The 17075-nt window shown below is 35.3% G+C and overlaps 1 protein-coding gene across 1 annotated transcript in view; it reads left to right on the top strand.

The window, feature by feature from the left end:
• LOC308496241 (transmembrane protease serine 11E-like) overlaps positions 1-17075 on the top strand; it is a 40910-nt gene that overhangs the window by 15912 nt on the left and 7923 nt on the right. Inside the window, exons 3-9 of the mRNA XM_081045150.1 lie at positions 3895-4016; positions 5967-6034; positions 8953-9116; positions 12222-12260; positions 14241-14418; positions 15299-15558; positions 16171-16313. Of these exons, the coding sequence (XP_080901276.1) occupies positions 3895-4016; positions 5967-6034; positions 8953-9116; positions 12222-12260; positions 14241-14418; positions 15299-15558; positions 16171-16313 (974 nt within the window). The remainder of the gene's footprint in view (positions 1-3894; positions 4017-5966; positions 6035-8952; positions 9117-12221; positions 12261-14240; positions 14419-15298; positions 15559-16170; positions 16314-17075) is intronic.

Raw genomic sequence — 17075 nt, 5'->3', positions numbered from 1 at the left:
AATAATTCCACAATATACCTATTGTGCCTATTTCTGTTATTTTAAATCTCATGTTGGGGTATATTACAAGTGATTAAAGAGGATAGGATATACTGAGAAGCTTAATGATAAAGAGGTTCACTGTCACGCAGGGGACCCTGCTCGCTGCGCCATTTGTCGTGCAGGGTCTCAGCTCCCGCTCCCCGCCCAAGAACGCAGGACACGGTAAGGCCAAACAGGAACACCCACGGAGCCATAGATAGGGGAGTCAAACCAATATATTCTCGCTGGCGGCTGGGCTGGAGACACAGGAAGCAGGATCTACATAATCTGCCTAACAGCAGTCCGCGCTTGCCAGCCACCATCTTCTCGCTAGCCCCCATTTCCTTCTCTGCTAGCGTAGCCACAGCCGTTATATCAGTGGCCAATGGCCTACGGGTTACAGCTGACGGCCAACTAGCCACAGCTGCTGGCCATCTGATCACAGTTGATGGCCATTTACTACCCGAGCCAGCACCTTTCTATGTGAGGCCGAGAGCCTGGAAACTGTTTTTTGGGGTTTTGTCCCCACATTCACTCTATGGTAAATGGGTACCTCACTGCTAGATGGAACATGAACACTGCTTGTTATTAGAAAGGTCCTCAGGGTACTTCAGAACTGTTCTTCCAGTGTATGGTAACTCTTCTGAAGTTTCCTTCTAATCTGCCTCAGGTTTTAATTAGCCGACTCCACTATGACCTATTGGTTTAACATCTCCCTTCGTGATTAGGTAATGCTTTGATGTTCAAGACCCTGTAACCAAAGAAGCTAATCACTTGATTCTAATTTAATTGGGAATTTGTAGAAGTTGTCTTCCTGTAAAGAGAAATGGTGATCTATAAATTGGTGATCTTCTGCTAGCAGACACAATCTTAATTTTCCAATCCAGGTGGATCATTTCTGAGCAGATTAAAGAAAAAAATATTTTATGTAAAGATTATTTTTTCCCCAGTAGAATTTGCCCACATACAGGTCTTTGAATTTGGAGTATTTGTATTTTGATAATTTCTCTGGAGAATATTTTTAATAAAAAAAAATAGCTAAAATAAGTTTACAATTCTACAGTTCTCTTATGAATATATAGAGTCCCCTGGTCCTGTAAGCATCATTATTCCTCTCCACAGATGCCTAGGACTACATTTTATTCACTCTGTATTTCCAGAACATAAGAGGATCCTGGCACATACTAACAACTTAATTAATGTTTATTGAATACTGAATGATAAAAATGAGTGAGTCATACCTATGATAGTTTCTTGGGGGCATACTTTGGCTTCTCTGACTTCATAAGAAATTTCTAGTAATGCTGGGGCGGGGGTGGGGTCAGGTTTCATTAGTTCAGTGACAGGAAAATTTTCTTATTACTTCTCCTTTGCCTCTTCCCAAGCCAAAGGTTTATAAGGCTTACAAATCTCATTCACAAACAATGAAAACCTGGTAAGATTTTTTTCAGTAACCTGTTCCTGGATCCTATTGTTTCGATGATCAGCTGAGTAATATGGAACACACAGCTTCCGCTACCCACATAGCACACCTGAATAAACATCAACTATTGTGATGTGTGTTACTGTCATATTTGTGACCTGTGCTCTGTTTGGAGATGTAAACTGAAAACAGAGTGGATATAGCACATGTGCATTTAGAAGATGGCACACCTAGATAACCAAACTTAAACAAATAAATCTATTAAAGAAACAGAGAGATAAAAATGGAAGCGATCAGACTTGGAGAAACATCGTTTTGGCATAAAGCCCAGGATAGCGTACAATTGTGTATGCAGTTTATGTCCAGTGTTCTTTGGGACTGCATTTCTTTCCCCTCTGTGATTTGAATGACAGACAGTGAATCTATTACTATGAGCAACATCATTGCAAGTTATGGAATCACAAATGAGTTAAAAAATTATTAACAAACTCATGTTCATCCTTATTTTTCTTACTTTTCTGCTAATATTCCCAATGCTATTTTTCAGCAACTACACATGTCATATAATTCTGGCAACTGAGAACATATTTTGACATTTAGAGACCTGCTTGAGTCTATTGAGTAAAGTAAAATGTGACTGTAGATAAGTTATTTATTTGGTTGAAGCATATGAAATTGCTGATATTTGATCATTTTTGACTTATACAAATGGCAATTTCAAATGATCCAGTATAATAATTAAAACAAACAAACAAACACAAACAGGTCTAAGGATATAGAAGACTGTTCTCCTTCTCTTTAGAAACTTACTATCCAGCATGTGGTTAGGTGCCAGCAGCATCAGCGTCACCTGGGAGCTTGGTAGAAATGCAGAGTCTTGGGCCCAACTTTAACCTAAGGTAAACTATTGGTCACTGTTTCAATAAGTTAAAAACCTTACTTGAAATTGTGTGTATTTCCAGGGACCTGCCTGCTTTTCAGCTTCCAATGACCATTCACGGAAGGGAAGTGAGAAAGGAGGGAGGAAGGCAAAACCCAACCCAGGCCCTCACTTAGGTGGTTAATGTTCAGAAGACCCTGACCTTTCAGTGTCTCCAGCCTGTCATCTGTCTCCTTTATGTGTCACTCCAGGCCTTGTCAGAGTATGACTGGTGGCTTCCCTCTCTGTCCCACCAAGTATTCTGGACAGCCAGGATGTTCTTTTGAAATTTATCAGTGTTTTCTTTTTTTTTTTTTGCATAAGTTGTAGCTTCAGTGTGTGGGTTTGTTTTTTTCCCACCCCAAGAAGCAGTATGTAAAGAAAGTTTGTGCTTTGGGAGTTAGACCTTGGCTTGAAGCCCAGTTCTATCTTTGCTGGCTATGTCATGTTGGGATTGGGAAATTTATTTACATTTCTGAGACTGTATCCTGTATCTGATAAATGTAGATAATACTGTCTTCCAATGGGGTTTATTGTATATTAAATGAAATATGTACATATGCCTGGGACACAAATGCCTCATGTTAGTTTCCTTTTCTTCTGGGGTTTAAGTAAAAAGGGAAAGAATGAGAAGAGAGAAGAAGAGAGAGATTGAGACTGGGTGAGGAGGCATCCCCCATTTTCCTGTAATAAAAATACATAGTCGTCTTCATCACCATTGTATTCTAATGCTCAGCACTGAGTCTCTCACAGAAAAGGTTGTTGGCATTAATAATTGTCGAATTAATCTTCTGAGAGCTCTATGCTTGGTTCATGTACAGGAGGGTGGACAGAGTCTTTGCTTCATTGATTCTTCAGCAGGCTCAAAACACGGGCTGCTTAAACTGGGTGCAGAAAGTGGAGACAGTGGCTAAGAAAGCCCACAAGCCAATCCCCGTTGCTGTTGGGAGGAAACAAATAGAGCGACAAGGGAGCCAAGTGAAATAAAGTAGTGTCCCTGGAAGGTCATAACAGGTGGCAGCTCTAATTTCCTAAACTTCTATATACTGAACTCCTAGCATTTTAAGCCCTACCTTCATCTCCTTCTCTAGCCAAAATAAATTTTCTTACACTAGAGTGCTTGTGGCCACAATTGATGTGTAGTTTACTGAATTGAAAGATATCTACTTTTGGAATATAAAAATGCATTTATTCATGGGAAGCTTCTGAATTCATCCGTGTGTGTATGCTAGGATGGTGTGACTTTTTACCTCTGTGGTTTATTCAGGAATGGGTAACACATGACTAATTAGCCCACAGGAACACCAAGCATTTCTTATGGCTTTTACACTCTAAATCTCATGATGATGAATGTTGTTGTCTTTCCTTCTGAGATAATCATGAAGCTCAGGCCAGGATGATGGAGATGATCACCTGGCTAAGGACATTCTTTCCTTTCTCAGTCTTTCCAGTAACGACAAAATGGGGAAATGACGATGCTTTACACACATCTGATAAAAAGTATGATGGGTTTTTATCTCTTTCCTTGTAGATCAAAGAAAGACCTATAATTACTACAGCACATTGTCATTTACAAGTGACAAACTATATGGTGACTTTGGAAAAGAGGCTTCTAAAAATTTCACAGAAATGAGCCAGAAAATTGAATCAATGGTAAGCATTGTTTTTTCCATTTCTAGGGCATTTTCTATCATGTTTATACTATAATTTTTTTGTACTCTAGCTTCTAAAACATCTGTTCAACTGATCTTGCATATCTTTGCAAAATTAGAAGAGGCCACTGTGTAAGAGATATAAAACAAAACTGGTAATACATGACTTGGGAAAGTATGGCTTGCAGAAATGAACCAAATGAACTTAGCAATTCTTTTAAGTCTCTCCTACTCCTCCTTCCTTAGCTAGGGCTACACTCTAATCAGCAGAATCCAGAAATTCTTGGAATGTGAGGGTTGTTGTATCCTAGCCTTCTTAAAGAAGACACTTTGAACAAAAGACCACAAAATGGAAACTATTCAACCACATACTTGAATAGTATTTTAGTATGTAAAATTTTCTAAACTTGGACCAATGTTTGGTAGATAAATCTACAGGAAATCCATGGATACTCATTCCATTAGGTTGGTGCAAAAGTAATTGCGGTTTAAGAGGTTAAAAATAATTGTAAAAACCGCAATTACTTTTGCACCAACCTAATATCCTTAAGGCATCAATATTCATCCTGAAGGATGAATTAAATATTTTAAAAAGTGGAAAAATAAGCAATATGGGCCAAAAGAACAAGGGCCTAGGTGATAACTTCTCATTGTAAGATTACTTAGAGAATAATTTGGACTTTTCCTGATAGTCTGCGAGGTAATTAGTGGTATGAAGTGATGGCATTAGACTAGATAATTTCTAAATTGTCTTCCAGTTCTAATACCTTGAGTAAAAACAGAATAACAGTGACTCACCTGGAAACTGCTTAGTAGACTAGAAGTTTGAGGATTTGGGCATCTTGGTGAGGAGGTCAAATCTTGATTGTATCTCTACTGGTAAACAACTAGGGAAATATATGGATAAGCTCCTCTTTAAAGCTAAGTATATATGTAAAATAAAGGAAAGGAAATGAAACTAAAAAGGTGAAGAAAAGATGAAACTATTGTCCTTGTTCTTTGTGCCATTCACTAAAATAAATTTTACGAGACCCAGACTGACTTAAATATTAAGGGACATAGGTGGGGCTCTTTATTTAATACTCTTCAAAATGAACAGTAATTTTGAAATTATTTGATTAACAAAACCCTTAAATAACAAGTTTTAAGTGAATGCTGTCATTAGTGGACACATTTGTACTGTGTTGATTTATCTCGTAATTGAAATAACTGTCCTTGGGCACAAAGACTCAAAAGTCAATGAAATGCATAAAAATAAAAAGGCTTTGCTTCTTTTAATCAATAGCTTATAGTAATTGTGTGTAGTAAATATCCTCACACAGAAAACAAGAAACACTTGACATGTTTACTTTGACTCCTAATTTAAAATTTTAAGTTGGCTAGAATTCTTTTTTATAGTAGTAAGAAATATCTCCACAAAATACATTCTTCCACCTTATTAGAGTAAACCTTATTAAACCTTATAGGATGTGTTAGGCCAAATATCCCAGTTCACATGGGCATTTTGAGTGAATTGGGTACAGACTATGCCAGGATATTGAGCAACTTTTCCACCAGAATTGGGAATCATGTGATACTCTTATGTACTCATTTTTATGACTCAACAATTACTGGGCAGAATTATTTCATTTCCTTTGTCTACCTTTGCCTGTATCTCAGGGTGTGAACACTTTTCAAAAAACAGTATGCTAAATCTCTTTATGAGTGTAGCACAGCAGATGTCACTCCTGGGGCCCTTTACTATGGTTCCCAGGTTCCTCCAATTCCCAAGGCAGAGTTCAGTGGAAATCACTGAGTAGAATACCAAAAAGATTCCCCAAGTTTCAGCACATTGTGAAATGTCGGTCAATGTGTTTTGTTTTTAATTTTTTAATGTTTTTGAACTTCAAATTAACTTACAGAATTTCAGAAAATTGTTCTTGTTGACATAATTTGAATGTTTTTGGAACAGGTGAAAAATGCATTTCAAAAATCTTCATTGAGAGAAGAATTTGTCAAGTCTCACATTATCAGATTCAGGTAAGTAAATCTAAAACTATGACTTACGAATACAATTTAAAGCTAAAGCTGTTAACCCAGTCCTTCATAAATACTGTTTAAAGTGTTGTGATGTGATGCAATTCAACTCAACAAATACTTATTGGACACCTTTTCTGTGTAAGTCATGGGTTACAATGTGCCTTGCCCCTTCTCTAAATCCAAAAGAAAGCATTTACAAGATGATTGCAAGGGACAGAGGTGTTATCGGCAGTTATGTTTTAGGACTGTTTTTTGGGAAACTCCAATGAGCACAAATAGGGACCTAAGCTACATCATTTCGCTTAATAGGAAATAGTGTTGTAGATGAGGTTTGTTTTCACCTCTTGGCTCTCCCTATGAATTTACTTTACTTTCTTCCATACCACAATTTTCTGCTCCAAATATTTAAGATGATCTCAGATCTGACCATCAACTATTGAGAAATAGAAGTTCAGAGCATAGCATTTTAGGAAAAAATACTATATGAGGATCTTAAATAATATGTTGTCTTAATGCAAATTATTTGTATTTTTCAAAAATAGGATAGGAATTATTTGCAATATTTTCCAATGACAAAAACTCCAAGTTATTACTTATTCTACTACTTCACTGACATTTTTGAGGTGTTACTTTGAGGTGTTACTTTGACCACTTTCTGCTGAAAATTCCATACTCTCTGGTGTTTGAAATATTGTTCTTTCTTGGATCTGTATCTACTTCTCCAACCCTTAAATTTTCACTCTCTCAAGGAGACTTCATCCACCCACATGTCTTCATACACTAGTGAAATCTAAGTTTTTACTTCTAGTTTAAACTGTTTTCCTGATTTCTGGAACTATACACCTGCCCATGCACATTTCCTCATGGGAATTCCACAGAAAATTCTTGAACTCAAGGAAAACCCAATCACACTAATGAGAAACCTGGAAGTCATCATATATTTCTTCCTTTCTTGGGCCCCTCATATTTTATGAATAACTAAGTTCTACCAATTCTAGATTCCAAATCCCTTTCCAATTTACCTCTTTATCCTAGTAATCTTGCTACTCATTATTTTTTTCTCCTGCTACTGCAATAAGAAGAAGTAGAACAGTTAAAAAGATAAAAATAGTCTTAGAGGTGTTGAATTGAGATAGTAGGGGACCATATGAGCCTGAAATATGAGTCTGAGTTGGGTGAGGAAAAGGGAACTGAGATGAAGATTTATACTTGCTTATCAACTCAAAGTATCAGAAGGTGTGAGTATAAATGGAATTTCTCAGGAAAAGGGTAATGCAGAACAAAAAATGTTCAATGAAGAAAGCTTGAAGAACAACAATATTGAAGAACATGTAAGAATAAACAGAACCTAGGAAATAGATAGGGAAGCAGCAGGAAAAAAGGAAAGTCCTGAGAGAGGCACCACTGATGCTAAAGACAGAAAGTTTTAAGAGAGTGGTCAGCATTGACAAATACTCCTGAGGGACCAAGTAATATGGTATGACTGGAAAGAATCAACTAAACATATCAACAAGAAAGTCTTTTGGAGAAAAGACTCAGTGGAATGGAAGGGGAGGAAGCAGAGTGCTATGAAGTAAATATGAGGCAGAATATAATTTATCCTTCCAAGAAGGTTTGCTATGATAAGGTGAGAGATTAATTGAATGGCTGGTGTAGACAGAGTGTTTTATTATTATTTTTATTTCCATTAGCCATCCAGTATAGGGATCATCTAAGAAAAAGAAGAAGAAAGAATTGATGTACAGGGTTGCTGAGGCAATGAAAGGTGATGAGATATATAACAATAATCTCTTTAAAGCCCCATTTGTTTCTTCAAATTACAAAAGCAACACAAAATATTTAAATCTCAATAACACAATATTACATAAAATAGAAAATGAAAGCTCCCAATAACTTCACTCTCAGAAATAACACTTCTTAAACATTTATTTTGCGCATCTTTTCAAATACTGCATATACACCTATTTCATTCTTTAGCTGGCTGTATAGTATTTTACTACAAGTATTTGTTAGCGTTGATTTAGCCAATGCCCTTTTGATGGACACTTAGTTTTTACATACTTTTCTGATTTTAAAACAAGGTTACAATGAAAACATGCATACTTATCTCCTTGCACAAACAAGAGTGTATTTGAAGATTAAATTACTAAAAGTAGAAATACTGTATCACGGAGGACGGATACTAAATTTTATAATAGATAAACAAAACTGACCTCTAAAACTAAGATTCTAATTTATATTCTAATTTATATTTATATTATATTTGTAGTTTATGTGAGTAGGGGTCAGTGCAGGGTAGAGAGAGGAGTAAGTTTCCTTGTGAACTGATTGTATGTGAAAAAAAGGGGGAGCAGTAGCTGACAATGAGAAAGAGCAGTCAAAGATGGGGACTCAGTCTAAGGCTACTTAATGTTTTATCTTGAAAATACAATCACATGAAGTTAATATAGTTTGGTCAAGCTACCTAATATGCTTAGGATTAGGAGTTTAGGAGCCTGAAGGCTGTTTAGGAGAAATGATTGGATTTAAGCTACTGGGAATTAAACCTGAAAGTTAAAGCCAGAGTTGATTTCATATTTATTATGTTTTATAGTTGATAATTTTGAGTGGTTGACAAGAGAAGTGTCTTTTTATATTAATAAACATGTACTTAACTTGAACCTTTGGTGGTAACAGAGACCATGAGCATACTAGGTTACTATTGGGGAAGCTGATTTGGGAGTTCTGTATGTGGTGAACAATAGGAATATAGAGGGAAACAAATTGGATATTTTAAAATTACATTTATGGATTTGATTTTGTGTGTCTCTGTGTTTCAAAATGAATGATAAAGAAAAAACATATTGTGATATTATTACCATAGATCTTATTCTGAACTGTATCTTTTGAAACCACATTTTTTTTTCATTCATCTATAGTAAAGAGGAAAATGGAGTGTTGGCTCATATGCTGCTGATTTTTAGATTTCGCTCTACCGAGGATCCTGAAACCATAAATAAAAATATTCAATATGTTCTACATGAAAAGCTGCAAGAAGCTGTAGGACCCCCTCAATTAGATCCTGAATCAGTTGAAATAAAAAGTAAGTTTGTTTTTCTTATATAGTTTAATTCTCTTACATAGAATAGCTCCATGTTAAGTTTGGTCTTGGGAAATGATTTTTAAAAATTATTTTGGATGTCCTTTAGTTATAGGGTCTTACAACCAACAGAACATTTCTTTGAGACCAAATTGGGTCTAATAAAGTATTTAAATTTTTAATACTATCCCAAACTTATGCCTCCCAAGTTTGTCATTAACTCCTGGGCCTGGGTTCTATTTCTATATTGGACCTTACACTTTAGCTATAGAATTTAATGATAAACCGAGAAAGTGGCATTGTATATTTATTCCTCTTCTTTTTTGTTGCTTGTATTTTATATATTTTATGTTCTGAAAGTGTGATGTGTGAAGGGTTCATGCCCTCCACATATTTGCCTTCTAATGGCATTGATATACCTTGTTATAGCTTCTTCCCTTAGATCATTTACCAATGAAAAAAATTATAATATTCTTGGTATATTTTACATTGAATATGAAAAGTCTCAGGGTTTGTTTTTGTTTGTTTGTATGCTTTTGTGGGGCAGAGGAAAAATTAAGCAGTGATAGGTCCTCACTGCTAGAAAGTAAGAAACATAGAAGTTCCTCAGTAGTAATAAAAATCTGGTTAAGAGACAAGTCATGTGCTATAGGACAATGTTAGTCTATAGAAATACCGTGCAGGCCAAATGTATGATCTTAAACTTTCTAGTAACCACTAAAAAAATAAAAGTAAACATGTGAAATTCACTTAAATAGTTTGTATATTTAACCCAATATATCTAAGGTATTATTAGTTCAACAAGTAGTCAATGTAAAAATAATTTATGAGATATTTTATATATACTTTTTATACTAAGACTTTAAAATCTGGTGTATATTTTATTTTTATAGAACACTTCAATTTAGATGAGCCACATTTCAAGAGGTCACTAGGCATATGTGGCTAGTGGATACAATATGGAATATGGCAACACTAGAAACTAGACAATAGGGGGCAAATAGGAAGAGTGAATACATAGTGCTAATATGAAAGCTGGTAGACTTAAGTAGGGGCCTAACCTGATGGTCAGCTACCCTTACTTGCTTAGAAAGGGAGACTTCACTAGTCAGGGCCTACTACATAATTTGTGGGGCCCGGCACAAAATGAAAATGTTGGACTCTTCAAAAAGCAATTAAAAAGGACTGTTAAAGGTACTAAAATATAAGACTTTTTTTTCTTTCATGGTGTCTCTTGACTTTTCATGGTATTTTTATTTGTTAATTACTGTGATTCTAAGTAAAAAAAAAAATTTAAATTTAATTACTACCATGAGTTTTACTGTTCACCTTCATACTATGAAATGTCAATTTAAAATGCAAATATAAGAGCATTTAACTTCCATGTGGAATCACAAAAATTATACAGCTGTATTTCATAGCTCATACATACATGTTATTTTGGTTTTTACCAGATCAATGAAAACACTGTACAAGGCTAAATCAACCTTTTTTATTTCACTTGTTGACCCATGCACATTTTATGAATTCTCTCTACCTTCAGCTTAAGTGAGGGTGGACTAAAAAGTCCTTCTATGTCATTATTTTTAGCAGAAGTTTTTGGGTAATACAAAGAATAATGAGAGCAAGAAAGAATACAATTGGGTCCCTTGGTTATTCATGTCTATTAGAACGTCGTTGCCTTCTTTCCGCATTCTAAGCAAGTTCTGGTTGAAAAAGAAAACACGGCCTCCTGGGACTGTCATTGCACTCTGCTTACTTTAGTGGTAGACATCACACACTTATCCTGTACTCACCTGGAGTTTGCTGAATATTGTGGGTCCACCAGAATCCTGAATTAGTAGGGTATTAGTAATACTATATATAAATGGGGTGACAAAAACCTGTGGATACACGTATTGTATGTATCTCCTCTGCTCATGCCATACTCCATTTTCCTACTGGTCTTCATTTTCAAAACACAAGTTATGAGATAAAATTATTAAGAGATTCAAGACCGCACGCCTGAAACCAAGTGCAAAGCCATGCTGAGTGCAGGACCCAGTGTGGATACACAAGTCACACATCCATGAAGTTGAGCCTGTCAGTAGCATCAACATGCAAAGCCAGAACCTTCTCTAAGAAGTGCTAAAGATAGAATGGAACAGGTTAATTGAAACAGGGAGATCAGTGGTGGTGCTTTTTAATATTTACTAAAAATAAATTGTCATTTCCATCTTATTTTTGCCATTTCTCCCCAAAACAGCCAGAATAAAGTCAGAAAGAAGCCTTTCTAGAATACAGGTTTGTAGTAAATCAATACTATTAAATCTAAAAGAAAAAATAACATCATGATTTTTGCATTTGGAGCTTCCATCTTGCCATGTTCAAAGAGAATATTTTGGTCATTGGAAATCTCCTGAGTCAGGACATGCGCGTGCTTAGAGTTTTATGTATCTGTTAGTTGGCTTATTGTTTGCTTATGGTTTGGGCCCAATTTTTGAGAAGTCAATAAGCTAAGGAGCGATTGGCTAGAGTTGAATGACAATATGAGAGCAAATTTTCTTGCTACAAGTTCAGCAGAAAAGAAAACTTATAAAGGGATAACACTGGTTTCAAATGGGAGTGAGAACTAATTTATAGAGATGCCTCTTGATTATGTTATACAAATGGGACTATGCCTACGGGTTTAGTAAATTAATCTGAAATTATGGTCAATAAAAATATCATTGCATTTGAGGAGTCAAAACTTTGGTTTGGACAATTATTTAACCCAAAGAGATGGGCTACTTGAATGTATTTCCTGGTATAAAACAGATTCCTGGGCTTCAATAAAAACTACTGAATCGGAATTAATGTGAAGAGAAACAGGAATTTAAATGAGGACAGTGCTCCCTACGTGACTCTTATCCACGCTGTTTAAGATACACTGTTCAGATCTCCTCTTTTCTCCCCTTCCCCCAAGGCAATGCACATACCATATCTATGATAAACTAACTATGTTACTTTCTTCACAATCTAGAGATACTATCTTAAAATGGAATTAAGCAGCCTTTAGTATTTGAAATATTCAGAGGCATTATGAAATTCTGATAAGCTGACCCTGTTCACCATTTCTGTGTATTTCAGAAATCAACAACACAGAAACAGACAACTTTCTGAACAATTGTAAGTTTAATATATTTATTAAAATTACATTGCTTGAATGTAAAGAGTTAACATTAAATCATTTAGCCTTACTGTGTGTGATGTTATAGGGTCAGAACAAAGTTTGATTCATCTGTGCACAGCTCATGGTGCTTTATCTTATCTTTGAGGCACATTTTATTACTAAAGAATAATAAAATTGGTAGTGTTTTGGAGTGAATGTGTCGGGGGACCCATGGCAGATGTTAGTGGAAGTGAGTTGTGCAGTTATTAAAGAAGAGACAAAAGTACTTCTTAATATTCTGATTAAAAATATCTATAATATATTCTCACAAAAGTTTTCTAAAGATTATATAAAAGTAATGTGTACATTGGTATTTTTCAACTACAGACAGAAAGGCATTACTCTATAATAAATAAAATCGTCTTGATGTTTTTAATCCCATATTATGGAAACCACAGGCAATTATTGGGTTGGAGTATATACTGATGAAATTACTAAAGGCCTAGATAATATATTTCTCATATTTTAAAAATACTGATGCTAGGCCTAGTATTTCCTTTCCTCAGAGCAAAGTACTCCACTAGGATTTGGAGAATATATTTGATAATTAGAGAATTAGTGCAGAATACATTTACACGTATCTTTAAAGATGGAAGAAAATGTACTACTCAATAAACATGGAACAAAAGGATAATCTCATGACCTAAATGGCATATATTCTTGCCACCAATATTAGGTACATATTATGTACTAGTGCTGTGTTAAGCAATAGGGATATAAAAAGGATAAGACGTTACCCCTGCCTAAAGAAGCTCATATTCTAATGGGACTAGATGTACAAGACTAGTAAATGAACACATAATTCTAAAACAATAGTTCTCAAAGAAGGGCAATTTTGACCCCCAAGAGATTATGTTCCATGGTGGCACTTTTTGTGTGAGAAGTGCTACTGGTATCTAGTATGTGTAAGCCAGGGTGTAAGCCAGGGTGTACACCAGGGTGTAAGCCAGGGATCCTTCTAATGATGCACAGAACAGCCCCTCCCCCCCACTAACTAAGAACTATCCATCCCAAAATGTCAATACTGCCAAGGTTGAGAAACCCTGTAATAAACAATGTTGAAGAAGATTATATATATCCAAAAAATGTATACACATTTTAAGAAAGGAAAAAACTATTAAAATTGTAATACTCAATATATAGTAATAACAAAAGATGAATACAAGTCATGTTTGACTTTTGTAATTATGAGAGGTGCTCAACGTGGTTACCATCAGTGTCCAGACACTTACGATTATGGAAAACTATCTATTTTACATTGTGTCCAAAGTGTCAACTTGTATACATTTTTTTGGCAGCCCGGGTATATATAGATATATATATGGCACTCCCTCTCTCTCTCCATATATATATATCTATAGATATATCTATATATCTATATATCTATATATCTATAGATATATAGATATATAGATATATAGATATATACGTATATACATATATATACACATATACACACACACACATATATATGTATATGTATATATATGTATATACATGTATATATACATATATACATATGTGTATATATATACACACATATATATGTGTATATATATATACACATATATATGTGTATATGTGTGTGTGTGTGTGTGTATGTATATATGGAGAGAGACAGAGAAAGAGAAAGAGAGAGAGAGAATTTTTTTTTAATGGAAGCATTAAGAGAGTCATAATTAATGCAGTTTGGGGTAATTAATGCAGTTTGGGGATAGGGAATTGTTAGAGAAGGCATCCTAGAGGAGGTAATGATTGATTTAAATCTTACATGATGAATAAAAGTTAAATAATGAAACACACAGTTTAAGGAAAGGTAAGAACAAGAGAAAATGGTTGATACTATTGGAACACAAAGTATCAGAAATTTGGAACATAGTAACATAATTTGATACTTAAAAACAACTGCTAACTAATGCATCATCTCTCTTTGGCAGGTTGTGGGACTCGAAGGAGTAAAACTACAAAACAGAGTCTCAGGATTGTTGGTGGGACACAGGTAGAAGAGGGTGAATGGCCGTGGCAAGCTAGCCTGCAATGGGATGGGATCCATCGCTGTGGAGCAACTTTAATTAATGGCACATGGCTTGTGAGTGCTGCTCATTGCTTTAGAATGTAAGTCCTGAACCTCGAGAATGATTGGGAGTAAGCAGAGTGTATTGGGGCTTGGGAAGAAGGAAATACCTTGTGAAGTTTGATAAAGAGTTTAGTATAGAGTAAAAAACATATATGTCACAAAGAGTGGGAAACACAAACTGTGATAAGACGTTTTATAGTCTGAAAATGGAAATGGCACTGAAGTCCCTGTAGGTAAATTATCCATTGATAAATATTAATAATTTGTCAAAGGGAGAAGGAATTTTAGTATCATCTTTGGACTTTGAACTGGAGAAGAGCCATATCTCTCTGCTGCATATCTATCAAAGATGGAGGATCGGTAGATTGTAGGTTTGACCCCAATGAGGAAATTAAATGTGAAGGAATCTGGTAGTAACAAATTATGCAAATGAATAGCTATATTCCAAGGAATGGAAACCTTTCAAGCCAGTGTAAAATGCTTACAGTACAGTAATCCTTTGTTCAATTTTTGTGTAGCCATTTTGGGTTTCAGAGAAATGTGTATGTATGTTTGTAGTTAGTTAACATGGTGCACATAGAATACAGTTAGTTCTCTCATTCTGTACAGGATATGCTTTCCATATGTCTCTTGGAGTCACTGATGCCCAGAAATGTCTAAAGGCCTTAGGATCTGGAGTGGGTGACTCAGCATGCAAAGCAGCATGTATATCCCAAGAAACATGCAACTGTGGCATTTCTACCTGATCTGACCCATGAACCTGATTCTTGGATTGGAAAGAGTTTGTTTCTATACACAGAAACTATAATTTTAAAAAGAAAAACTTATACTGACACCTGTAGACTAAATTGCTTAGTAGAAATCATTATATTGGTAGCATGGTAGAGTGGAATTTATTCTTCATACTTTCCTCCCCAGGAATAATGACCCAGCCAGATGGACTGCGTCCTTTGGAGTAACAATAAATCCTCCAAAAATGAAAAAAAGCATCCGGAGGATAATTGTCCATGAAAAATACAAATATCCATCACATGACTATGACATTTCAGTCGCAGAGCTTTCTAGCCCTGTTCCCTACACAAATACAGTACACAGAATTTGTCTCCCTGATGCATCCCATGAGTTCCACCCAGGTGATGAGATGTTTGTGACTGGATTTGGAGCACGGAAAAATGACGGTGAGGATCTGAAGAGAAACTCAAATCATAGTAATCTAATTTAGTATTCTAAGGCATTCAAAGAATGGAATGTCTTATGCCAAAATATGTTAGTCGGTTGGTCACATCAACCTGGGCCAAGTCACGTCCTGCAGGTAAACCTGCAGGTCACTTAGAAGATACATGAATTTTTTTTATGCCTTAGGTTACTATCAAGTGCATCAGTACTACTGTAGCAATAGTGCTTGGCAAGGTGTCTGAAAGAGTAAATATATTTGAACTTTTTAACGAGGGAATTAACAGCATAAGAGATTAGGGATCATTAATATATCCAATTATGAAGATCAGAGAATCCTAAAACCACTATGCCCTCCTCCCCACCCCACAAAAAATACCTTCTAAACTTAACAATGGAATGGAAATTACTTAAACAACTTGAGGTTCTTTCCTAGGCATCTAAATTTTTATTTAAAACAGAAAAGAATTCTCTCCCCCAATATTACTATATTTAAAAAAATTCATATCCTAAGATTCTATACCAACATCTTGTCCAATAATTATGAAAGACTTTCTTCAGGTTTATAAAATATATGTATATCTACAAATATAAAGACTACTTTTTCTTCCCTTTAGCTAACAGTGAAAATCATCTTCGGCAAGTACAGGTGAATCTCATAGACACTAAAATCTGTAATGAACCTCAAGTTTACAATAATGCCTTAACTCCTAGAATGTTATGTGCTGGTTCCTTGAAAGGAAAAAGAGATGCATGCCAGGTAAGTAGTCTGACCTATTAGCATGCTGCACAACTTTTGTTCACCTTATATTTTGAAATAATTATAGATTTACAGAAAGTTGCAAAGATAGTACAAAGGGGTCTCATGTATCGTTCACCAAATGTTCCCCAATGGTTACATCTCACATAACTATAGTACAATATAAAATCTGGAAGTTGACATTGGTACAGTGTATGCTTCTAGTTCTATGGCATTTTGTCACATGTACAGATCTATGTAATTACCACTACAGTTGAGAACTATTTCATCACCACAAAGATCTCCTTTCAGAGTAACACCTACTTTCTTCCCCCAATCCCTCTCTCATCACTAACACTTGGCAATCACTAATCTGTTCTCCATCTCCATAATTTTGTAATTTCGAGGGTGCTATATAAATAGAATCATATAGTAACTTCTTTTTTTAGAATTCTATTTTTATTTATCTGTTAGTGTTTTTGACTAGACTGTCTCTTGGGTTATCCTGTTTAGGGTTTGCTAAGCTTTTTCAGATACATGTTTATGTTCTTTGATAAATTTGGTAAATTTTCAGCTATTATTTCTTTGAATATTTTTCAGCCCCACCTTCTTTTTTGCCTCCTTCCAGGCTCTAATGGCAGGAATGTTAGTTCTTTTGTTACAGTCTCATAGGACCCTAAGCTTCTGTTGTTCATTTTTTCTTTTCAACTTCTCTTTCTCTTTGTTCAGATTGGATAATTTCTATCATTGTATCTTTGAGTTCATTGATTTTTAATTCTGTTA

Source organism: Rhinolophus hipposideros (genome assembly GCF_964194185.1).
Source record: "Rhinolophus hipposideros genome assembly, chromosome: 1".
Classification (NCBI taxonomy): Eukaryota; Metazoa; Chordata; class Mammalia; order Chiroptera; family Rhinolophidae; genus Rhinolophus; species Rhinolophus hipposideros.
This window is presented reverse-complemented; position numbering and strand designations above follow the sequence as displayed.